The following is a 26,686-nucleotide window of genomic DNA, read 5'->3' as shown; positions in this document are numbered from 1 at the left end:
ATGAAACACCACTGTCTGGAGACTTACCCAACATAAAACCTGCTAACAAAACACTTTGGAGAATTCAGTCATAACTGATGTGGAGCTCCATATCCGTGTCATTTCAGTGCAGAAAACAAAATTGATGTAGCACCATATATATTGCAATTTTGTCACATCTGGGTTGGTTGGAGCAACCTCTAGAGTTGAGTGGCACCACTTGGCGATGCTGCAGAGTAACTGTTTGGAGAGGTTTTACGGTTTCAGATTGGCACCTGGATGTAGCCAAAGTGGGAAATCCTTGGGAAGACTGGTCTATAACAAAATCTAGGGAAGAGAATCTGTGGGAAAAAGTATACATCGAGGTCTCTGGTATAGAGTTCAGTTTGAAACTTTATGATCATAAGTCAAATTCAAGAAGAAAAAGTTACTCTTTATGGTGGATACTCTATCTACCTGTATATTTGTTACCTGTACAACAATTCCAGGCATCAGGCTGAATCTGGAAACTTCAAAGGTCTTGTGTAGCTGGTAAGGATGTACTATGTTTGTACTGACGCCGGAAGTGGCAATTTGTGACATCATGTAGGACATACAGAGTCTGTCCCAGTATGATGACGTCACTATCCTTCCATTTTTACTCAACCTTTGAGGAGAGTGACCGAATGACATTCACAGAGTTGTGCAGTACAAAAAACTTAAAAGTGGAATTTATAAGGGGAAAAAAAGGGAGAAGAGCTTACGTCCAGTGCTAAGTGCTCTCTAAATGATAGCTACACTACTATCCTTACACATGTAACTATCACTAAAATCTCACATGAGGCATCTAAGAAAATCGAGAATGCAAATACCAAATTGTAATTACCAAACCGGGGGTCACGTAACCCAGTCCAGACACTGAAAAGATTGACAGATTGATAGCTCTTTCTTGATTCTGTGGGTGGTAGTGCATGGCAGTTCTTAGTTGGTGGAGTAATTTGTCTGGTTAATTCCGATAAACAAGACGCTTCCATGCAAAAAAGTTATGCAACCCTCAGCATTTGCTAAGGGCACTCAAAGAAAAATTATAAATGTGATTCAAATATTTACTACAAGTTGAGGACTACATAAACATTAGTTTGGTTATAAATGAGATCGATATGTTGTAACTAATAAAAATGAATTTTGAGAATATGAAACTGCATTTTCGATTTTCTTAGGTGCCTCTGGTGGAGTCTTATTAACTTTCCTTATAACACCATCCATCAAACAGGGAGGGGGCGGGTTGGTAAGGAATCTGTAGCAGATAGAGCATCCACTAGAAAGATCGATACCGCAGCTAACTTTTCCTTCTGATGGCTACTTCTATCTCTAGATTTCTCACCTGTAGAACAGATTAAAGAGCATTACCATGCCCTTGAAATTGGGTTCATAGACGGCTAGCTTTGGAAATCCTGAAGAACAGCTCTGACAAAGTGCCTGTCCCTATGTACTTTAGAATCCAGGCCGTAGTGTTTGACAAAAGTGTGCAGGGATGCCTATGTCACCGCTTTGCAGCTCTCTGCAAGGGGAACCCCCTAGCAAGGGCAGAAGCTGTGAATATGGCCCTGGTGGAATGAACCCCAAGTCCTTGCAGGGGTTTATTCCACCAATGCATAGCAGGTTTTGAGGCATAGGACGATCCATCTCTAGAGGGCCCTTTTCTGTACTGCTTTCCCTTAGCACTGCAGTGACCAACAACCAGCTTGTCATGCAGACACATGTACTTGGTGTGGCCCAGATAGTAATTGATTCCCGGCCTAGGATCCAACCGGTGCAACCGCTCCTCCTCCTTTTAGGCATGGACAGGGGATAGAAAGGATTTATCTTAATAAAAGGAGGTAAAGGAGGGAAATGGAATCGAGACCTCACCTGGCTGAGGTGATAGCCACTAAGAGCACAGCTTTCAAAGTTAACATTCTCAAAAGCCCAGATAATAAAAACTCATGGTTAGTCGGTGGGGCACTGGGTTGAGGGGGAGTGAAGGCCATTCTGCAGCTCAGAATCATCTCGTTCCCCTCACCACACCACTTCTGCCACAGCAATGGGGGAGATGACGATGGAGTCCGGCAGGTCTCCCTGTATGGTAGCCACTGGCTGCAGAGGCACCACTGCAGGGCCCTCATGTGCCAACGTACATGTGTCAATAGGAGAATGCAGGAAGACAGCAGACTTGAGAATCCTCAAACTCTCCTGACTGGAACTCTCGAGCCTTGCTAGAAAGATGGAATTATTTCCTAACGTTGCCTATCTTTTATAGTGGAGGAAAGGTGCAGAGAAGGGTGGTGTCCAATACCAACCAAATGAACAGGATTCATTGGAAGGGTCCCATGTGAGATTTGGTCTCACTGATTGAAAAGCCCAGGTCTAACAGTAGAGATGCTATTGACTGCAGATGGTGAAACACCACCGCTGGCCAACCAATTTTGATCAGCCAGTCGTCCAGATACGGAAATATTGGGATGCCCGATCTGCTGAGATGGGCCAGCGCCACAACTGCCATGCCCTTTGTGAAGACTCAAGGCATCAGAGTTAAACCTAAGGGTGGCACTGCAAATTGGTAGTCTGTAGAACCTTCCACAAATAGTAAGTACTTCTGATGTGACCACAGAAGTATAGGGATGTGGAAGTATGCATCTTGCAGGTCGAGTGACACAATCCAGTCTCCAAGTTCCAACATCAGTAGAAATTGAGCTAGGGTCAGCATCCTGAACCTTTCCTTGTAATGGTCTCTCAGGCCATAAGAAAGTAGGACCCCTGCGCTCCCACACAGACTCAGGATGAGTTTAGGGGACCAAGATCTGATTTCAATGAGGTGCCAGAGGAGGGTCTGCTGGGTGGATCCATGGCCCCTTCCACTGCCTCTGAAATGTTTGACTTGCTGGTTTGGCTGTGGCTGACCTAGTGGCTGGTATGGCTGATGTAGATAAAAGGGCTATCCCTATTTTTGAATCCTCAAAAACTGCTGATAGTCTCTCAATGGAGGGGGAAATTGCAGACACACGCAGCGTGCAGTGGCCTAGCTAGTCTTAAAATGTTCCAGAGCAAAATCAGCCTTGTCGCCAAACAGGCGTTCCCCATCAAATGGCAAGTCCCTGAGGTTCACCTCGCCATCTGGTGGGAATATGGAGGTCCTGAGCCACACATTGGCAGACGATAATTAAGGTGCCTGTTGCTTGGGCTACCATATCATCTGTTTCCACCCCAGTTTGATATTCCGGGAGGCATTTTGGCCATTTGTACCAACTCTTGGAAATACTGCTGCATGTCCTCCGGCATATGAAGGACCACTAGGCCATATTCTACAAGGTAAGGTTGAAACGTGCCTGAGGACAGTTTGCGCTGATTAATTTTAAGGCCATGCTTCCAGCAGAAAAGGTTTTCTTCCCCTAAGGGTCCAGTTGCTTTGATTTCCTATAAGCAGGGGGTCTTCGAGAAGGCTCCTCTTGATTGACCAGAGCAGGAATCCTGTATGACCAGACTCTTGAGTGAAGGATGAACGGTGAGGAATGGTGGATCACCCTGCCACAAGCCAAAAACTATGCTCCACAAGTCTGTTGACTGCTGGGCTGAAGAAGGTTTTTCCCATGATGCCATGGCTGGTTCTAGGATGGGCATATTAAAAGGGAGGAAAGGCCACCACTGGAGTGGATGGAAGGAGGAATTCCATAAAGAGATTTGTTTTGGTGTTGTAATTATATTTATAAAGCACTTACTACCCCTGACGAGGCGTCAAAGAGCTTTTCGGCAAGCAGCACACTACTCCAGGGACCAAAATAACTGGTGGTGGACTGTTAGTTGGATTGATTAGGATAATGAAGAGATTGAAGAGGGGAGAATCTAGAAAGTGATATTTGGGATATCATAGTAGTAAGATGAGGTTTGGGATGAGTCAAAGGAGGTATACATGAGGGACGAATTTAGAAAAGGTTGTTTGAGAGATCATAGTAGTAAAATAAGGTTTGGGATGGAGCCAAAAGGGATAGTGGAGGAGTCTAGAAAGGGCCATTTTGGAGATCATAGTAGTAGAATGAGGCTTGTGATGAGTCAAGTGGAGGTCGAGGATATAAACTGAGAAAGGTATAGAGTGAGATGGGTAGTGCATTGAAGAGAGTGAAAGTTTGCCTTTTTGTGGTATTTTTCCTCTTCTACATTAGGAGTAAGTATATAGATACATGACTACATAGAAAGGCTACATTTGTATAAGGAAGGTAATATACTGAGATTAAAGTTGTATTGTCTAAACTCAGACTTTCAAGTGTTGTTGGACTTGAAGGTAATTTATTTGTGTGCTTGTGTAACTCTTTTCCTCTATATTTCAATAGTGAAGTGCATGTAGATAAAATAGTTATGATAATATTTACATACTGTGATAGCTAAACAAAACAGAGACCCATAAGCATATACAACCATATAACATATAAAAAAAAACTATATGACATGACCTATAAACATGTTATGCACAGAATAGTATATGTATATTTAGCCATAGGTAATATATACATTTGTTAAACAGACCTAAAGAATATCTATATATTTTAAAACCATAGCTATACAAAGAATATGCACATCTAGTCGCATATATATAATCAAAGTATAAGAGTTTACATACACAGGGATATACTGTACATTAGTGTGAGTATGGTGATTATGTAGCAAAGAGCCAACTCTTGAGTAGTCTCAAGCGCTTGCTGCTTTTTCTTCTAGTACTGTATCTGGCATTGATCTCTGAACAAACTATTGCACTTTGCACTGATTTATAACTTTTAATACTTTTATGTATATGGTGCCTGAGTATTCTGTGCGCAAACCTTATGTTTTAAGTCTTGGGCCCAGTGGTATTTATTACTGTATGGATTTTATTCTTTTGTTAATGTATTTTTATGTATATCAAATGTGGTGTTTTATGTCTATGTTCTGTGCTTTTATGGTACTAGTTACCCAAATGAAGCTCATTTGAAAGTGAAAGAGTATTCTTATGTAGATTAGATAGTAATCCGTGGATCTTATATTTAGGGGTAATGACATCCATAGGTTTGCCTGCTTGAATAGAGGTCTTTTTCTTGTATGGTGGGGTTTTGAGGAGAGGTGCCAATCTTGAGCGGAGGTTCCTTTGTTGAATGGGACAGGGTTATGCTGACTTCCCATAGGCTACTACCCTACACCCTCCTATCGCCTCTAAATTCAGTATTTAGAGGAACCCGTCACCAGATAAGCAGATCCTGACGACCTAAGAAGACCATGGACTCTGAGGAGCCATGAAAGCAGAAGAGGAGTACCTACCCCGCAGGCCTGTCTGCATACCTCGTCGAAAATAGGCACCAAAGCCGACTCTTCCTGCAGCTGTGTCTCCAGAAACCTGGGAGGACTGTCTGCCTTAAAAAAAGACTAAAGGCATCCCGTGAACTGTGGGCCTCTTCTCCAACAAACTCCAAAGTAGGGACTCTGAAGCCACTGGAACTGCCAAGACGTGACACCTGAAGTCACCACTGCATCTGCCGTCTCCGACCCAAGTTGAAGTGGACCTCCGCTGCCAACAAGACTCCCCAGACCTCCAGAGTCCAAGTCCATCATGGTTTCACCCCTCCTGGACTCCCCGACAATTCCTGCAGCCTCTGCACACAGCCCGCCTCTACCGCGACCGCTCTGGTAAGGAAAACCTGATACCTAAAGACACCTCTGCACCCGTCACCCCCAGAGCTGTGGAGAAGAAGACCAAAGGTGCCTACCTGTGCCCAAGCATCATGAGGCCTGAGCCCTGCTGTTGGTTCAGCCCGACTGGCCTCCTGGCCCGAGCACGCAGCTTCTTTTCCCAGTCATTGAAACACATTGGGCACCAGATGTTGTTTCGCAACCTGCACCCGGCCTCGTCTGTGCTGCTGGTGGTTTACTGCTGTTGCTGCCTTGGACCTTCCCCACTACTCACCTTAACTCCTGGAGATTGGTCTTGTAAGTTGCTGTACTCTACCTGTTTGCAGAACTTGCTTTTCCACTCAAAGGATAACATTACAGAACTCAGAAATTGCAGAACTTTTTAAAGTGAAAAGAATTCCTATTTAAAAACATACTTACTTGAATGATTTTTCTTTGATGCCTAAACATTTATGAAGATACTTACTATTTTTAGGTCGTGCATAAGTGTGCAGTCACTTGTATACTTGTAAGTATACTTCTTGGGCTTAAAGCCATTCCATTTGCTCCCTTCAGTGTCATTTAAAAATCCTTCCTTGCTAGAGGTCAATCATGCCTCTTTGTCCCTCCTTTTTCTCTTTGGGAGCAGAGACCAACTACTATAATTAAGTTTTGTCCTGCTTATCTCTTCTGTAGGGGACTTTGTTTTCCTTTGTTTCCTGCCCATATTTGGCGAAGCTTCAGTGATTACGTTTGCTCTTCGTTGAGCCGAGTGTGCTTGTGTGCAGTCCCCGGTGGTGGGGTGGAGGGCAGAGTCCCGCTTGTTTATCCAATTACTTGTTTTAACTATGGAGGCTTTACTGAGGCTTTACATGAGTACCAGCTACATTACACAAGGACATTTTTGCAGGCATGGAGAGCTTAAGTGAAACTGAGCCGACACCGTGACTCAAACCCAGGCCCTCAGTTCCAAAGTTGGCAGCTCTAGTCCTTGCACCACACCTTCTCCCTCTTTAAGCACGTTTCCGTGGAGCGCATGAGGCATTCCATCTCCTTTAATTGTTGCAGCATGCCACGCTGCGCTTTATGTTTTCATATGGTGGTTCTGCCATTACAATGTGCCCAAACCAGAGTCTGGACTGTAAAGCACATGCCATTTTTCATACCTAGCCGACAAACCACACTAATAAAAATAAAAAGATAAGTAAATACTAAGTAGCTTTGGCGCAGCCGATTGCAGATGATCTAGTTTTCCCAACACTGGGGAGGCAACATTAGAATATTTTGTTTTTCTAACAGGCATTTTTGGCTAGCACTTAATTTTCACTAGCAGCAATTTAATTTCGTTTCAATATTAAATTGTGGGCATGTCTACTTTGTTAATCCCATTTCACGTCCACAAACTTTTCATGAGCTTTCGCGCATTCAATTGCCTCTGCCAACAAAGCAGCAATAAGTGTCTTGTTCTGCAAAAGTTGGCCAGCCGTGAAAGCAGATTTAAGTATGTCTATAGTCAGGATTACCAAATTCGATTGGCTGATTCAGGGATTAATCATACTAAACTACCTGTGTCTACAGAGTAGGCTTCGTGGGGAGAACCGCTGAAGTCTGCTCCGCTTAGCTGTTGGCTCCAGGAACTGAAACACATGCTGGTTCATTTTACACAGTACTACGGGGCTCTAAGAGGGACAACTGATGCCATACTAAAGACTTGAATGTTTAAAACACGTTCTTGAAGGAGTTCAATTACGGTACCGCTCAGAACTATGAAGATAGGCACATCTGAAGGCAATTAACAGAATAAAGGCGGTTCTTGAAGAAAGCAGCGGGAACAAGTGCGATTCATTAAGGTCACTAACTGTCCTGCCAAGAGCCCACACAGAATACCCTGTTGCTCACTTTGTACTTTACTCTGCTCACTGGCCGAAGGCCTGGCCTTTATTACCTCCTCACAGGAGTCCTGCTTCCTTTGCTATTGATGGTTGCTATTGCATTGGCCAAAGAGCTCGGTCAGAAAGTTGGAAGCATAGGCCACCAAGCACGAATCAGTGCTTTAGAGAGAATTATCGGACATTAATTGACCTAGTTATGTTGTCAGCTGTCACTGATACAGCTCAAAATCAAATCAGTTTGTGTATGTCCAGTCTCTGGGCTACCTTACCGTACCAAGTGGGTGCTAGGCAATTATCTCATGATAACCCCATACAGAACGCTCTTTAAAGCTATGATAAACAGAATGTGCTCTTACACTGAGGGTGCAGGATGGCTTAAAGGTGTGACAGAGGAAGCTTTTGTTCCCTTTTACCCCTAGCTTAAAGGCAGCCAATGGTCAATGAACAAATATGGCAACCTTTAAAATCCAATAATGAGTGTGACCTAGGCTGGTTGTCGATGTCTTGGGAGGTGTCTTCATAGGGTTTTTTTTTATTTTATTTTTTAAATTGAGTGATTTACAGTGTGAATTACAAAGTTAATTGCCTCTTGGTCAATCTTCTTCTTAGCATCCGGTCATTTATTCATTTTCCATGTCGCAGAATGGGAGGTCTCTTCGTCCCCAAGGATATGGTGATGGGCTATTGTTTTTTTGCCTGGCATGTGCTATTTTAACAACCCAGAAAAAAAGCTGCTTGTTGTGGTAGTTTTTCTTACGGTTCTGATTTTTAAGGTTGAGCATAGCAGCACACCAGCGCTCCTTTTCGACCTTTTGTAATCTATTCTGTGTGCGTTAGCCACATCTATCTCACGCTCATCACTTTCATTCGTTCCTGGGCCTGTCTTTCAAAAATCCATTGACGTCATTAGTAAATGCTTTACCTTTGTCATGCCTTGAGGCTGTTTCGTTATGTCTTGCAGACTGATCCTGTTACATGTATTATTGCACGATTGGCCATAAACTTTAGTGTGTGGGCACTCCTTTTTTACTTTTGTCGCTCCTCTTTGCGCTTCATGGCGCTTTGAAGTTTCATATAGCACAAACTTGATATGAGGTATTGGAGCGCTTTGCATCACTGCCAGTTACGTCACATTGTTCACACTGTTACCAAATCAGAGTCATTTTTATTGCAATTTTGCATCTTGGACAGAACAGCCTTGTTATATTCTATGTTTTTCCTTTCACACTTTTTATTTAGTTAATTTTGTGTTCCTAGTAGGCTGGCCACATAGGAAAGCTTGTGAGTCTCAGTTGGAGGGGAAGGATTCTAGTCTGATTCTATATTTTATCCACCTTACCCCGCGGCCTCCCATTTTTCTCTAGTTGTCGACTAGGACAGGCTTTTTAAATCGATTGTCAGTGCGTCCACACAACCATCAGCCCTTTCGTGGGTATACAACAGCTCTTGCAGTGGTTTCTATTTGTCTTGGGGTCCAGGGGGGTGCATTTCTCACTTCACTTTTATTTCCCTTGCAGAGCACTTTGTGCTCATTTTATGGGATGTGCCTGGCTCCCTTGAGGTAGCTCCATCTTGGAAACGACAACCTGGCTATATCTTGTTTATGTTTTTCCTTTCACACGTTTTGTTTAGTTTTTGTGTTCCTAGTAAGATGGCCTCAAACAGTAACGGAGCATTGAGCCTCAGAGTGACTGGACTCCAGTTTGATTACTTACATTAACCGCGCCCCTGGTTTTCTCTAGTTGTGCTGTGTCTCGGCATAGCTACACCCCCTCCAGTGGGCTTTTTAAATGCCACTGGCGTGCTATAGACAAGCCCATTTGCACCCCATCTGAGCCTTTCACCGGAAGCCCTTGTACTTTTGCCACAGAGCTAAGGCGCAGGATTCGCTTGGTCTACTCAGGATACTTTATCCTGAGCCTCAATGTCAATGGTAGGCGTTTTCACCATTGCTCAAATAAGTTAATGGCGTTTGATCTTATAATGCTTTTTTGTCTTAAGTATGGCTTTTGTGCTGACAAATTATCTGCTCGATTGCCAGAGTGGCCCAACTTGTGTTTGAGGTTAACCTCCCTCCTCCCCCCCCTTCTAGCTGCCCTTACATGCTATCTCATCAATGCGTGCTCACTTGTGAAAAACAAATTTGAGTTATTTGAATTTGTGCAAATGTAACACTCAGATTGTGTTTTTGTCACTGAAACGTGTGCACTTGCTGTCTCTGGTCCTGATTTCATAGAAGCCGTTCGAGCTGGCTATGCAGCTCTTACGTTAGATTGTGTTAACAAAATGAGTGGTAATCTGTGATTATTCCTAAAAACACATTTCAGTGTTATGGGGTTCCTTTTCTCTCCTTGCTGTGTGAAACAATTACTTTTGACCTTAAAATGCATGAGTCGTATACCTTCTCTGGTCTCTAATATACAGCCCCCTCCCCAGGGCCCAAAGCTGCATCTGTGACCTTTTTAGGTATCTCTTTGCCTACTCAAGACATAAGGAGAAACCAGGAATCTTAGAAGCAAAGAAAATCTTTTTTTCTTGAAATGGCCTTATTCCTAACTTAACATGCTCTGCAACTGTCTTTCTCAGGAAAAGCCTCGCCTCAACCTTCTGGAAATCTCTACCACCTAAAATCAGAACTGCACCAACCTTTTTCTCCATTGTCTGCTAGAGAGACAGTTGTTTAGACTGTACCTGACCCAATACCTGTGCACCGTACAACAAACAGGATCTCAGTATTGTTCCCATATTCACTGTCACAGTTGATTGGTACATACACAATTTTCACTTATCTTCCTTCCTTAATTAATTCATTCATTCTTTCCATCCGTACCCTCGCTTCTTCACTTTTGTCTGACTCTTCCTTCCATTCTTTTCCCTATTCTTCTAGTTCCATTGCACTCCCCTCTTTCCTTCTCCCTTCCCTTATCCTTTCTTTCCCCATTATAACTCATCCCATTCCCCCAATCGCTGTTCTAACCATTATACTTCCTTTTCCAATTACCTAATTTATACGATTTCTCTTCACTCCTCATTTTTACCCTCCCCTTGTTCACTAATTCCAGTTTCATACAATCTCTTGAGTTGCATTTATTATTACCATGTGAAGCGCATCAATATCTTTGGTGATCATGGCCTATTTAAACATGTGAAATAAATGTCTGAGAAGTGAGTGGTTGTCCCAAACAACCATGTGTATTGAGCTGTCAGTCAGCAAAGGATTAGGAAGCTTTTGAGGTAATTGAGAAACTTTAAACTTGCACCTGAGCCCTAAACGTTTAGACATGTACCTCAAAGAAGGAGGAGAAAGTGTTGATGAAAGCACACAGTATTGTGCTTGGGCCAAGGCAGAGGCTGAGGTTATTGCTACCTCATGAGCACATTGCATTGGTTCATGATACCCTAAATATTTCTGTGATGTTGCAAACACTTCAGCATGAACAATATATCCGTATGTTATTCTGTCAACCTGAGAATTAAGCCATGTACGAAAAGGTTTATCATCATCATCTGGAACTGCAGCAAGTAGTTATTCCTGCAAATTCCAAACCTTAAATTCCTTCATATCCTTTCTTCCAAAACCACTTGCTCTACCTCCGGTTCTGTGTCTAAATTTAGGTTAAGGCCATCGTGGTTATCCCGAAACCGGGGAAAGATCCTGAGGAATGTGCCTCATATAGGCCGATCTCCCTCCTGAATATTGACGCCAAATTATTCACTGGCATTTTGGCACATCGTCTCAACTATTATATGCCGGGACTTGTGGATCCCGACCAAGCGGGATTTATACCGCATAGACAGTGTAGCGATAATACCAAGCGACTGCTTCACCTCTTGGATAAAACCGAACGCTCTCGTAGGGCGGCACTCTTCCTATCTATCGACGCGGAAAAGGCGTTCGATAGGGTTTACTGGCCATACCTGTTCAAGGTGCTTGAACGCTTCGGACTGGGATCGGGCTTTATGGCATGGATTCGCTGCATTTATCAAGCGCCTCGGGCGGCAGTTCGAGTTAATGGGACACTTTCTTTGCCGTTCGCCGTCCAAAGAGGGACCAGACAGGGGTGTCCGCTTTCGCCCCTCCTTTTTGCGCTCTACATGGAGCCTATGGCGCAGAAGCTCCGGGATAACCCTCAGATCACGGGCGTGAAGTTTGGGGGAGATGAACATCTCATATCACTATATGCGGACGATGTCATCCTTACTCTGGTGGAGCCTATGACCTCACTACCGGCGCTAATGGGTGTTTTAGAGGAATTTGGATGGGTCTCGGGGTTTCGAATGAACATGCTTAAATCGCAGGCCATGGGCAAGTTTATCAGAGCACGAACGGGACCTAAAGGCCCGATTCCACTTCACATGGTCCTCCTCGGGGCTCCCATATTTGGGGATCGAGCTGGGCTCCACAGTCGCCCGCACAGAGACGTTGAACTATGCGAAACTAACCCGGGAGGTGCAGCGCGACTTAGAGACATGGGGGAAACTTAAATTGTCCTGGTTGGGTAGGGTCGCGGCAGTGAAGATGACCATCCTACCACGTATACTATATCTGTTTCAGGCGCTCCTGCTGGAGCCTCCGCCGCGGACGATAGTGACCCTCCAAACAGCAGTTCTAAGATTTATATGGGAAGGGAAGACGGCGCGGTTATCGCGGCAGGTCCTGTATCGCACCAAGAGGAACAGCTGTGTTTCCTCTTGGAATGGAGCCGACCGTCTTCTGAGAAGCATTAGTGTTTTATGGACCAGGCAGTGGCTAGCTCTCACATATGGAAGGAACCCTGGCTTAAGCGCCGTCACAGGGCACAGGGATTATATATATCACCGGTCACGGGGGTTTCGATGAGAGTGTGGGATCGGGTGGCAGACGGGGTGGGTTTGACGACCTTCCCGTCCCAAATGACTCCTCTGGGCGCGAACCCCGATTCTGGCCCGGGCCTACAGTCTGAAGCATTACGCCGGTGGTATGAAGGGGGTTGCAAAAGGGTGGGATATTTATTCGATGAGCAGGGGTTTATTCCCTTTGACCGGCTGAGGGAGCTATATGGCCTAACCGAAGCTGACAGGATGATGTACTATCAAATAAGACACTGGGCCCTGCTTCCAGCCAATAGGATATTGATAGATAGACCGTTAACACCGTTTGAAAAATGGATTCTAATGAAAAAGGACGATGAGCGCGTGGTTTCTGAGCTTTATGTCCTTTTATGGGGGGAGGTCCGCTCAACCAAGACTAAGGGGCAATTGAGATGGGAGAAGGAATTAGAGAGGGAGCTATCGGAAGATGAGTGGGAGAGTGTCTTTTATAGGGCGCATCACACAGCTTATAACTCAGCAGGTACAGAGACAGCCTATAAAGTAGCCTCCTCCTGGTATTACACCCCAAATAGGATCCACGCTTGAGATCATGACAAATCTAGTCTTTGCTGGAGGGGATGTGGGGGAGGGGGCTCCCTTGTGCATTTACTATGAAATTGTCCCAAACTACACTGGTATTGGAAGGACATAATAGACACTGTGGACAGGGCTTTTGACACTCAGATCCCTAGATTTCCTGCCTATATCTTACTGGGCCTTCCCAATCCTCTCACTTTTTCCCTGAGATCATTGAAGGATCGGCAGATGGCTTTAGCCTTGAATGCAGCAGTACAGCTGGTGATATCTTTGTGGGGAACAGAGCGGATCCCGACAACAGTCTCGTGGCTGCACAAGCTCTGGTTTATCCTCGCCATGGAAAAGCTCACCCTGACTTCTCAGCAGCGGAGCAGGGACTTTAAAGAACTTTGGCAACCATTTTTATGTATCCTGTCCAGGGAGTTTTCAGAGCTGACATGCCCAACTTATCTGAGGGTTCTGAATTTGAATTGAGTGCAGGGGATTGCACCTGCAAGGAGAAGTATATATAGGACTAGATTTATATAGTATTAGAGCCTGGGATTGTTTGATCATTGTATTGCTAGCCAGAAGTGGGGAAACATAGTTGTATTAAATCACTAACCTTCTTTTTTCTATTGTTTCGCATGAGGTAAGCTAATAACGAGCCTTTTGACAATATTGTGATGTATTGCATATGCGAAGTTCTATAATTGAAAACTAATAAACAGAGTTGATCCATAAATTTAGGTTAAGGAAGGATGTTTGATACTAAACAGCACATGTTAGGTTGAGGCGAGGAACAACAAGTAAAACTTTCTGATCAAGCATACTGGGTCTAGAAGGGTAATGGCCTTGTGGGTCAGCAGGGTATTATAAATGAGACAGGGGCTGAGACGGGGGGCGTGTCAGGGAAGGGATCACACGTCTCAACTAAGGCTTCTTATCTAAATTGCCTGCATGTTTCTGGGTGGATGGATGGTCAGCAGGTTAAGGATGATCAATCTCCCGCAAATGCTGTTTACCAGATGGTGTATGCAGTTGTTTAACACAACAGCCTGAGAACAGCTAGAACGGACAGTAGGGACATTCAAATGTAAGGAATTATTGAATATCCATATCTAAAGACAGTATTTTTCCCTTTCACCTCTTCAAGGGCACTCACCAACTTCATTCTATGAAGACGTGGGCTCCGAGTCTTCAAAACAGCTTACCATGTGCTCAAATCTGATTAAGAGCTCTGTTTCTGCGACTGTAGTCCTTGCCTGGATGGAGGCTAATAGAGGTCAGCTTCTTACACCCTAATACCACAATTTCTAAAGCAGCCCCCCTACATCTTAGTGCTTACATCTAATGTGTTTGGCTGGTATAAACTAGCACTGGCAAAGCCAACAGTCTCACCTTAGGGACCTATTGGTTTCCAAATGCCTTTTGGCAATGCTCAACAGCCTCAGGTTATTCCCCCAGATGCTGTGTAGCATCATAAAAAAAAATAGAAAGGCACGTGGACTCAACAGCTGCTGGCAGTTGTCTCAGTCCACTGGCATGCGTGATGACATATGTGCGCATATACGTCAGAATACATGCCCCCACCAGCAGAATGATACATGCCTTATTTGCTTTCATTTTCTAATTACCAATTTACGATGTTGGACGCTACTAGAATCAGAAAAAAAAAAAAAAAAAAGGTCCCTTAACAGAGCAGTGGATGAGGGAAACCAGCGAGGGCTAGAAGGAATGGACAGGGCGACAAATGAGGCTGGAGAAGAAACACATACAGAGAAGAACAGAGCACAATGCAGTGGTGGAAAGAAGACCAGTGTGAGGAGCAGAAACACATGAAATAACACAGGGGAGTAGGGGAGAAGAACATGAAGATGGTAACAGACCAGGTGGAGCGGTGGGGTAGAAGTACATGCGAGTTAGGAGGGTGGGTGGATATTTGGAGGGAGCACACACAGTAAAAGAAGGTGAAAGCTGGTAAACGCATGGATGCTCCTCGAGAGCCTAACTACAAAGAAAGAAAAAGTTCCCTATAAGAGAGCAGTGGAATGACAAAAGCAAGCAAACCAGAGCAATTATAAGAGTCTATGCACCAGGAGAGGGACAAATACAAGATGGACTAGCTGAGACAAGGAAAGCCGTTGAATAATCATGCAAGCAAACGAGAGCAACAAAACCAACCAATGTTAAGCAATGGGAGGGTTAAGTCCCTTTAAATTCTTAGTAAGCCCACAATAGGTCTTTTGCAAACAGACTGTTTGTGCTGTGTTGCAGGCTTAATCTAAAAACTAGATAGGGAGCGTGCCCCTACACTCAACATGGTAGATGGCTTATTTATGGGCTGCGGACCTGCCCCTGATCGCTGCCAATCCAGTGTCTGAGTGGCTCTCCCCACCACATCCACTGGGCAACCAGACTAAGGAAGTGAAAAAGGCTGCGATGGTTCTTGGGCCTCGCTACACCAGGGGCTCCCGAAGCCCTCCTTCAAGCAACAACACTTCCCATGTGACCACATCCTTGTTCACGGTGACTGAGGATCTAGAACTAACTGACAAGGCTCAGTACTGCTGCCTTACAAAACCCCAGAGTATGTTCCACATGAGAGCCCTTCATAAAAGATTGATCCTGTCTTGAGGCAAACAGGCTGAGACAACTTCACACTCTGACAGGGGGAAAATACTCCAAGAGTCTTTGGGCATTATCAATGGGCCACAATGAGCAGGAACCATATTTAAACAATGACACCTCCACAAAGGCACAGATATACAATATTTTGCTTAAATCATTATCCCTAATGTGATTAAGGAGCCCTGCTGAACCGTACCTTGTGACCACGTGTTATCCGCTATCTACTTAAAAGAACAGCTACTACGCATGTTGCGAACTAGGGAGGTGCCCTCTTTCTGCAATTAACCAAAAAGAAGCATGACAGGAGCAAAGGGAAAAAAACAATCCAACATTATGAAAATCCTTCATCAAGGCGCTGTCTGTAAGACAAACACTGACAAAGGGGGCATGAATATGACAGACCATAACGAAGGCCTTCATACTGGAGGTGTGACATCAATGATGAGAAACACACTGTTAAAATAGACGTCGCCCTTTTCACACATATAAAACATGAAGCCTTCAAACCGATCTCAGACTTTCTAACGCCAAATCTCGCTGGGGAAACAATTACAGGGTGATCTTCTCATAGTGATCTTTAACATCCATAAAAGAAGCCCATACACTCCTTGGACCTAATACCACGGATGGTGATGACAATCACTCCGGGCATTAACAAGAAAGCGATTGCAAGAGAAAACAATATGGTGGGTGGTTTGTATCGGTTCTCCATCTTTAAATATAATGAACCTCACTTGACCAATGACTTCTACCACACTGAGCACCCACACAATGCAACAGTTGCATGTATCTTCTGGTTATACATAGGTATGCATGTGACATTTCTATAATGAAAACCCTGCTAAAAGGCAACAGAGCATTGTAAAGTGTTAAAGATCATCAAAGTGAATGAATGAATGAATGACAGGAAAGGTATCTGAATTGTGGGCTCTTATTGCATTATAGTGCAGTGCTCGTTAAAGAGGGTTGTCTTCAACTCTTTTTTTAAATTGGAGCTGTGTTGGGGAGTCCTGATGGATATGGGGATGTTGTTCCAGGTCCTGGGTGCATAGATGGAAATGCCAGCTGCCTTGTTTTTTGTGATTTTTTACACTTCTTAGTTTTTAGTCTGATGGTGTCCTGGCTGCGGTGGCACAAACTGTTGTAAGCAGCTAAGAGGTCCAGCAATACCAGGAGGCAGAGATTATCTGTGGTCAAGAAGACAATGTTTATGATGTGTGAGGTGGCAGTTGCCATGCTGCAGCAACATCTGAAGCCAGGCCAGAAGTCAAGTATGAGATGGTTAGCATTAATGTGAAGCTTGGGAGTAGAACAGACACCTATTTCAAAGATTATGAATGGTGGTGTGACATACTGTACCACGAGGAGTGTGTTGATGAAACTGGGAGGTTGCCTCTTGTTTTATTTTAGCTTGTGTTGTTTGGGAGGTTGAAATCAGTCCAAAGGGCGGTGTAGATGTGTCAGAGGGCCGAGGAGATAGGAGAATTCATCAACTAAGTTCCTGTTGCTCCTGGGAGGCCTGTAGATGAGATCGAAGGTGGCGTGTCTCAGCGGCAGAGTGTGGAAAATGGCAAGTTTGCAACTCTGTGGAGTTCAGTGTAACTTGCTTGTTTAGGGTGGGTCTAGGAGTACTGATGGATGACAACAAGGCCTCCTCCCTTCTTATGTGCACGATCATCCACACAATGGATGCTTAAGCCTATGGGAATGAGGACATCTAGGGTGCGAGAGGATGGGGGTGAACCATGTTTGTGATGAAGAGGGTGTGAGGTGAACCAGATTTCTGTGATTAAGAAAGTATCAATTAATATAAAATTGGGATGTGTGTCTGTAGTTGGAGGGTGTGTGGTAGGTAGTTGGAAGTGTACAAGTTAGGGTCTATGTGTTGTGCGATTGCTATGCAAGTGTTTGGGTAGTCTAGGAGAGTGGGGATTGGCAGAAAGCGGTGCAGAACAAGGATTATGATTATGACCAAAGGGCTGTCCTGGCCCTAACAAGCCCAAACAGGAAATGCCCTTGTCTTTGCCTGCCCTTTGCTAAGGAATTTTACTTTACTGCTTACATGGCTCATGTTTGAGATGTGCACTTCACAGGCAAATTCTCAGAACTACTCAAATTATTATTCAGGTTTCAGCTACCTGGCTCAGTTTGATGTCCTGGATTATTGTGTGACTAATGCAACTGAGCCTTATTGTGCGACTAATACAACTACAGTTCATCTAACAAAAGTCACTAAACAGGTCACTTTTAATGACAGCACAGCATGGGATATTAGAGACTTCTCCAATTGTAACACCCAGCAAGCAGTATACATGATAATTTGTCCATGCAACCTACATTATGTGGGGATGACCAACCGCAAGGTTAAGACTTGCTTCTGCGAACACCAGAGTAACCTGAGATGTGGACGGGCTATGACTAAAATGTCCACTTATTTCAAAGAGAAAGCACACACAGTGGAGGATTACCAGTGGGTTATCATGGAACACCATAAAAAGATTAATTGTGAGTCTACACTGTTTGTAAAAGAACAACAATGGGTCTATAAGTTAAGCACACACCAAATTGGCCTCAATGAGAACATACCTTGGAGCCAGCTGACAAAGTATTAACATCACATTAATCATTAGTCAGATACACATTTTTTTAAATGAATCATACACCTAGACAGCGCAAAACGTCTTATGTCCATTTCATTCTTTTACATTCCATAGTGTCACAAAGAGCAAACCCCTCATCAATAAGTATTAGCCACTCAGTTATACGTCACCATCACTGAAAGAAGGGAACGAGTAACCCTTTGTTAAACACATGAAAGAAACTCCCAAATAATTATCAAAATAAGGGAATTCCCAATTCTGCCTCTGTAAGCGCATGAAGCCTCAAATGACTGTGCAATTACAGCCACCCACAAAGGACACCTACTTTTAGGGTCCTCGCGGACCCCCTTTTGTTTCACAGGAGGCCGCCATCTTGGGGAAGTTATCGGACTATTGTTGCACGCTTTAGCATGCAAAGATGTAAGGGCTGCTGCAAATTTAAACTCGGCTCCCATGTGAGCATTCAAGATTCAGACACTGGGGAGGTGAGCATTAGTAAAAAGCAGGAATGCCGCTTTGAGGAAGTAAGTGCCTTTAAGATGAATCGATTCTAAAACTTTGCCAAATCTTTAGAGTCTGACTACAAGCACACCCCCCTCCCGGAGGAGCTACGATATGAGGATCCAAATCGACAGAGTAGGTTACGCATGCACCACGTGTGTGCTGTTTGGGGTGTTTCACATGTTTACATGTTTAAATGTTTTAAATGTAGTATGTCTTGTATTGTTGATTGTGAGAGCACTTTGGACTCTCATTCCTGATATTCACAAGTGCAGTTTCCCACGAGTGGGGTGCTGTCTGCAAGTAGGTGGCACCATACCCACAAACATATATAACGGCTCATTACAAATGGGGGCTATGATAACTATGCTTCTCTTGTATTTCCACAGGTATCAATGAGACACCAGGGAGTCCACCTAGGTCCTGAAGAGGAGCCTAGGGGTAAGGCTCCGAAACACGTAGACTAGGAAGTCAGGTACATTACATCCTCCACTTCTGCAGCCCCTTTTTATCATACCACCTCCATGATATCTATTAAATCACTGGAATTACTAGGAGACAGGTATTTTTAACTCACCCAAGACCCCACCACTCCTATCCATCCTGCCATTCACATTTGACTACATCAGTGCTCCCAAGTATCCCATAGGTCGTAGCACGCCCGCTCCGTAGCAGAACTGGAAGAAACCCAATGGTGAAACATGCCACCAAGGGGTAACCCTGGGGGTGAGGGTTTTTCTAACAGGAAAATCACTTTTCCTATCCATCCAGTGGTATTTCTTTTAGCTGGGCCTCTGTTGTAATGCAAATGAAAAGTATACATTAATGAAGGCCATTTCACACCTAACTCACACTACTGCCCAGTCTTCTCAGGTTTATGCACCATTGCCTTTGCCAGTACCCCCAAATTTAAGTTGTTACGGTCTACTCAAGAAGGACACATCTTTAAATACGTGTCTGGAAATACACAGCAATGGATGCGCCAACCACAGTGACTAGGAAAGACTTTCAGCTAAAATAGGGGTTCAAATGCATTGCATTAACTTCAATGCACCTGGGCAAACTGTGCGCTGGTATGCCAGACAAGGGTGCTCCATCTACCCTTTTTAGATTAGCACTGTTGCCAGATAAACTTACCTCGTTCACATGCTCATATACATATCCTCACATCTACCTTAATTTTACATCTCCACAATCCCCTCAACTCTCGCCCCAAATCTCAACCAGACCACATATCTCAGTCTTCACTAAAATAATATGCTCTACCACTCAATCCCAACCCAATCCTATGACACTCATCACCCCATGTCAAACACATAACCAATGCTAAGAGTGCCAATTGTACGACTTCCATCTACCTCAATCAGGAATCACCACTATAAGCCATTATCATCTACCCCCAACTCCCACACACACACACATCACAATTGAGAATGACCAACATACACCACCTTCACCCTTCTCCAATGCAATATGTATCGACCACTAGACCAGTACATCAAGAAAAACAGCCTACCCTATATCCTGAACCTAGTCTGAGTAATTCACCCCTCCACCACATCCCTTAGACCCTATTGCTCAATGTCATACAAAAGGCTACTGAGATTGCACATTCTAGTCCTTAAACCCCCTGCCCTCCCTAACATGGACATGTGTCACACCATGCTGTTCGTTTTACATAAACCCAAAATAGGCACACCTGAAGGTAGTCCTCAGATCTTATAAACTGACCTGTTTCACCCTACCACCTCCACAGTTGGAGCCTCACAAGTCACTCCACTATAATCTTCCCTGCTCTTCACAACATCTACCCATTGTACTGAAAATACAAGATATATTACCTGGAAAAGAAAATGAAATTGATACCAAAGAACCTGGATTCATACAACCACGTCACAACACACAAGTTATTTGCTCAAAATAACACTGAACCCAAACAGAGTCGACAACACCCACAAATCACCCTGTTGCAGAGTACCTTATGCAACCGTAGAATTTTAAAGTCTTTACCTTATGGTCTTTGCACACACCCCTAGCTGGTTTTCCAGAAAAACAAGCCAAAAGGAACCTCAATTTTGTTCTTCTGTACAAATTCCATAGTGACGGATATAGCTGGGTATTTGCTACTCACTGATCAATCTTTTTACACCCTGCAACTTCCAAGTTTGTTCCTCTTGCTATATTACAGAAGTCACATCAACAAAAGAATAATTGCAGCTAAAAGAAAAGACAGAGGAAAAGACTCCAGTGGTCTACTAATAAGTGTTGGGGTAGACAAATTTAAGCACTTCAAACTGATCAGGTTTAGCGGACCAAACATCCTAACTAGAGCATTGAATACAAACACTGCTTGTGGTCTGGTAGACGAGATGCTTAATGAGAAAAGAAAAACCTGGCAAGTATAGACCTTGAAACATGAGATTCACACAATAGTTAATAAAGGCAAGGCATTTCAACACTACTCAAGGGACCAAGATTTTGCCTCTACCTATAATGCTTTTCGTCACACACCTCAAATGACCAAGACGCACCAGGGACAAAATTCCTAATCAGCAATAGATTCAATTTTTGTTAGTCAAGGAAGCACACTCAAAAGTGAAGCCTTCAGGATAATCCACATTTGTGGAGTGATTAAAATGTAACACTGCAGTAAACTTCCCATTTCCTCTCACAATAAACCCATATGGGTGAGGAAATCCCACTAAACACCAGGGAAATTAGTAATGGGGCAAGCATTTCACACGTTAACAAGGGGTGCTTCAAACATTGTCGCTCATTTCAGTGGGAAACATTTTTCTGGGACAGAGTTAACGTTTCCTACTTGGACCAATGCTTCAAAGGGCGGATGTGCCCTCTAGCCTAGGACCTTACTCCACAAAACCATACTGCTTCCCCTACCCTGGGACGGCATATATCAGGCAGTTGTATTTTCAAGTCTTCCATAAAGCAGGGGAGAGTAACAAAAGTGTGTTTATGTGTTAAGAATTTAGGATGCATGCTTATCATGGAGATTAAGAAAAAAGTGGTATGTCAACAGGCGTTGGCCCATCACAATTCTGTTCGAGATGGCAGCACTATTTTGCCTCTTGGAAGGGCAGCACCTAAAAGAAAAAAACTGAAGACCAACTCAGTAAATTTCAAGGTGGTGTAGTGTGTAAGGATCCCATAATTTTTTTTTTTTTTAGACAGAATGCACAACAAAAAAAGTAAATTCACACATTTATACAGCGGAAAACACCAGAATTTTGGGCGCATGAGAAATAGAAAAGGATCACCTAAGGACCTAAGGTCAAGAAAAAATACAATTGGCATACAATGCCCGCTTACTAACTGCATCTCCCACCCAAAATTCATCAACCCAGTGCTATAATCAGAAAACTACAAGAGCCAATACAGTGAATTAAACCTTTGTCTAATCACTGCCCTTTTTCATTTTTAAGGCTTTACCTGTCTCATGTGTTCTTGCACATGCTCAAGTATGCTTTCACAATACTTAAATTAATTTGTCAATACACCAAAACTAGCCTCACCACGAGTCAGTAGCAGTGCATTGAGAATGTTACTTTCACAGTAATCAGACGTGGCAATTTTTCAAAGAAATGATGAATGCATAATAGAAAAGGAGCATTTTATTGAATAATTATCTCGAAAGGGACTTTTTTTTTTTGAAGATGAAGTAGGTTACTGTTTCAAGAGATAGGGCAGGGGCTTTATTTGAATGGTCTGGAGTGGGGACATAGAGGCGGGTAAGTCAGACTTAGAAGGGAAAAGTAGAGCACTTTAAAATGAATGCATTACAATTAGACTGTTTGAACACACACTGTCTGACAATTCGAACTAGTAACCCACTAACTTTAATAATTTGGTCACAGAAGCGGTCACTAGATCTATCGGCCTCCCAAAACAGTCTACGAGGGACAAGATTCAAAACAGGTTCAGTACAGAACTGGAAAAAAAAAAAAAAAAAAAAAGGAGCAACTCTGCGGATATCAACATTTTTGCAAAAGTGAGGGAAACTACATTGGCAAGCATCATGACATCCCTAATATATAGAGACCAGAATGGTTTTATTCCAGGCTGGGGGACCCGAGTCCAAAGAGCACTACCATGTGCCCACAAGATCATGTGCCCTTATGCTTTTAGACTTCCAAATAGTATTCTATTCACCAGACAGGAGTTAATATGGTAGATACTACAAAACGTAACCTTTGTCCCTCCTTTCAAACCTCTGTGCATGCTACCAAGAGCATGGGGCTCAGGTAGAACTTACCAGCATATGGTCACTGTCTTTTTCAACTGAGCAAAATACAAGGGTGGGCCCCAATCTCAACATTGCTCTTCGCAGTGACTATTGGGCCACTGGCATTATGGATGCAAAAAGATTATTTACTGCAGGGACTGGAAGGGGAAGATTGTATTGAAGGCAGAGGTCCTTTACACGCAGACAATATGCTGCTATTCCATTGCTACACTCCATGAACTGGCGACAATTTGATGAAAATATTGGATTGTACTAGGAGGAAAGCTCTGAAAAATGTGTTATATTTCCAATTGGAGAGGGCACCCAGTGGGAAGAATGAGCATTTTCACTGCATAAGCTAACACAGTTTTACAAACCACAGGGTGCACATCTTTTAGACGTGATGCTAAGCTGGGGGCTTAGTCCAACCCCCTTAACTGATAACCTTCAAACAGATCTCCATGCATGGGACATCCTTCCCATTAACACCATGGGCATGGTTTCACTTTTTAAAAATGTCTGCCCTATCCAAATATTTATATGTGCTTCAGAACAATCCCTCAGAAGTAAGTGGACACTTGTTCAATACCATTACAGGCCAATCACAAGGTTCATGTGAGAGGAGAAGGCCCAAAGGGTCTCACATGAAAAGAGCTTTTAATCCACACTGTATGTGGCTATAGCCACATATTCTATCACATTACATTAATGAGGCTCACAACTCTTAATTATAAATATAAATGAACAGCTTGTTGGTGATCGAGACAAACCATCAATTTACGGTTAACTGTGGCTATTCGAAGGATCCATGCTATTGCAATACCTCCCCAGACACACACTCTAAATCCACAAAGGGGGTCTTGCCCTGCAGGGAGATGGATGGTTGGCAGAATAAACGAGACAGGAGCAACGCTAGGGCATGAAATGGGTATCATAGCTGGAAGGATTCAGACGATGGGATCTTACTGGTATCCTAAGGGTCAATGATGTCAAAGTCATGGGTCACCTTAAATCATTCAATGTTCTGAGTGCTACGGACTACACCATTCACAGTTGATTCTTCTATAATGGAGACACCCTAGATCACCAAAAAAAAGTTATCAGATTCCAGCCTTAGCCCCCCAGAAGCCAAAGTTACTTTGGAAAGATAAGGGAAACAGTGAATAGCCTGAGTGCAGCGATCCCTCACAAATGCTGTAGTTGAACGTGTTGCCCTGTACCATGCTTGTATGAGAGACATGGGGCCACTGGAGAAGGAAGAGTGGTGTGAAGCTAAACATTTTCCCTAGGAGCTTGCAGTATCAGCATGTCTGCACCCGATTCGGATTACATTTCTTCATATTTTCTATTATACTTCAAATAGTCTTTGGAAAAAGGTTTCACTGAATCGCATGTAGGGATTCACTGAGTGTGTTTCACTGAATCCCCTGCATGCTTTACGGAGGAGTGTGGAAAGGACTGTGGGCACTGGTTCCATGTCATCTGGAAATGACCGGCGATCCTTAATTTTTTGGCAGTGAGCCAATCAAGATCCAGGGTTCTATGTCTGCCTGTGGTTATCTCTGAAAACGTCCCTGCTGAGAGTGATGGTGAGTCAGATGGTTCACAGTCTGTGCATAACCCTGTGGGGAAGCATTGGCTAATTGCTAAAATGGATACAGCTAGGAAAACGTCCCCTACATAGCTGGACTGAGTGTGGGTAAGATAGTTCTGTGCAATTACTAAAAGAAGCCTAGTGGGTGTGAGGCTGCCTCAAGAAACATAAGATGTGAGGTACTTGGTAGAATTAGTTCATTTAGGTGCAAACTGAATCAGATACTAAGGAGTGTAGATGTGTTTGCCTTGACTTTATGGCCCTTATTTTGTCTGTGAGTCCACTGCTGTTACAATTTCATATACATAACTTGTGAGTCGTGCTGTGCCAAAAACTCAATAAAGAATGCTTATTTCAAAGTCACTTCAGGAGTAACTCCAGTAAAACACAATGTACCTATTTATTGCTTGCTTAACTACAAATCTCTCCACTGAAATAAATATTGCTCAAAATTTCATTTTTGATATCATACATAACAGGGTATTGTTTCTTGAACAATGACCTAGATTTGAAACACAAAGCAAATTAAAACATTTTAGGCTATGAATCTTGTGGCAGAATGTCAAATTCTGGGAACAAAATCCAATAGTATTTATGCACGATATGACAACTTGCACTAAGCAACTCCATTCCCAAGCTTTACGAGAGACATAAGACACATTAAGTCAAGTATGCTGTACATTTAATCATCTAAAACCTTGTTTACATTTTAAGACACTGAAAAGATGGAAGGGTGGAATAAAGTGTTGTAAGCTAAAACACGATACCCCCAAGTTAGCCTTGCCAGGATTTGAACCTGGATCATCTGTATGGTTTGACAGAGGCTCCCACTGAGCACAAGACCAGCAATGGGGACAAACTCAGCACTACACTAATGTATACATGGATAGCCTAGAAAGTACTCAAACTACATGTGTGCTCGAATGGTTCCCCAATACAAGCAAATTAATTTTGAACTTTTGTAAGTTTTAAAATACCTTCATATAGGTTCTAATAGGCTGTCTTGTGAAAGTATGAACAAGACAGTTACATAACTGTTCCATCTTAACAAATAATTGTTTGCAACACAACCACAGAGCAACATTATTTATACCTTGAAAGGTTAAATCTGGCACAGCTTTTGACCTTTTCGCTGGTAAATTCAATCTTGGGTCACCCGTTGTTAAGCCAAGGACAGTGCCTGATGGAATTTCTGCTGGCGATCTAACAGCTTTTTAGAAGAGACAAAATCAAAAAAGCTTAGATAGGTCTTGAAAGAAAAAAATATGTAGAAGTGATTAAATTATTTAAAACTACAACGCACCAAGAAATGTTCCTTACCTGTAATCCTAGTTTTTCACAGTAGGTATTCTCTAAATTTATAAAAGGCAATGTATCTCTACGTATGCGCAATAAATAACCCATAAGTCCAATGAAATATGCATCTGTAACTTTGACTGCAAAAACGATCATAGCACACCAAATTACAAGAAAAATAAATAAATGATCATCCTACGAAGCAAATTACAGAAGAGCAGAAAACAGAACCCTGTTGCTTTTAAAAACATTGGAAGCAGTCTTTTCCAATAATGCCCAGGAATGAGTCAAGCACATAATTTGTTTTAGGAGGCCAGGGTGAGAAACCCCCCCTATTTTTTAGACTATGATCTTGGCACACTGGAAGATGAGTGGGACTTTTAGGTGTTCAGAGAGAATACCCATGAGGTTTAACTTTTTTGTAAATAACTAATGTGCTCATCAATCATAGGAATCGCTACGATATTCATGAAAAGAATATGAATAGTACATTTTATCCAACTTCTAAGATTGTAGTCTCAATCTACACAGTAGAAAATAAAGTAGTACGATTTCTTCCTGGCACGCTTGCCGGTCCACCCGACCTTGGAAAGACCAAATGCAGAATCTCTCTTGCTTGAAGGGAAATCAAGATGTAGAAATAAGACGTTTGGATTCTTTCAAGATGGCCAAGCAATCATGTTGAAGACTCAAGTGGATATTTCACAGGAACTCTGGAGTCAGTCCCTTAAGTTTAGCGATGGAATTCTGAGGTGAAGGATCTTGTCTGAAATCCTGGACAGAATGTAAGGGCTACATGGAAACCTTTACAGATGTCAATGTGGGGCAGCCACAGGGATACTGCTACATTTTTCATACGTTTTGGTTCCACTGGCACTAGTCTTGCTTCCTCTTGAGTCAGGATCACGAAAACTGCCACTTACGTTCAGCAGATTCC

At 43.2% G+C, this 26,686-nt stretch overlaps 1 protein-coding gene across 2 annotated transcripts in view; it reads right to left on the bottom strand.

The window, feature by feature from the left end:
- POP1 (POP1 homolog, ribonuclease P/MRP subunit) overlaps positions 1-26,686 on the bottom strand; it is a 287,819-nt gene that overhangs the window by 123,011 nt on the left and 138,122 nt on the right. For both annotated transcript variants that reach the window (XM_069220529.1, XM_069220530.1), the window contains exon 11: positions 25,547-25,663. In XM_069220529.1, the coding sequence (XP_069076630.1) occupies positions 25,547-25,663 (117 nt within the window). The remainder of the gene's footprint in view (positions 1-25,546; positions 25,664-26,686) is intronic.

This window comes from Pleurodeles waltl, chromosome 2_2 (assembly GCF_031143425.1).
Source record: "Pleurodeles waltl isolate 20211129_DDA chromosome 2_2, aPleWal1.hap1.20221129, whole genome shotgun sequence".
NCBI classification, from domain to species: domain Eukaryota; kingdom Metazoa; phylum Chordata; class Amphibia; order Caudata; family Salamandridae; genus Pleurodeles; species Pleurodeles waltl.
Note: the sequence above shows the minus strand (reverse complement) of the source record. Positions and strands in the feature narration are given on the sequence as shown.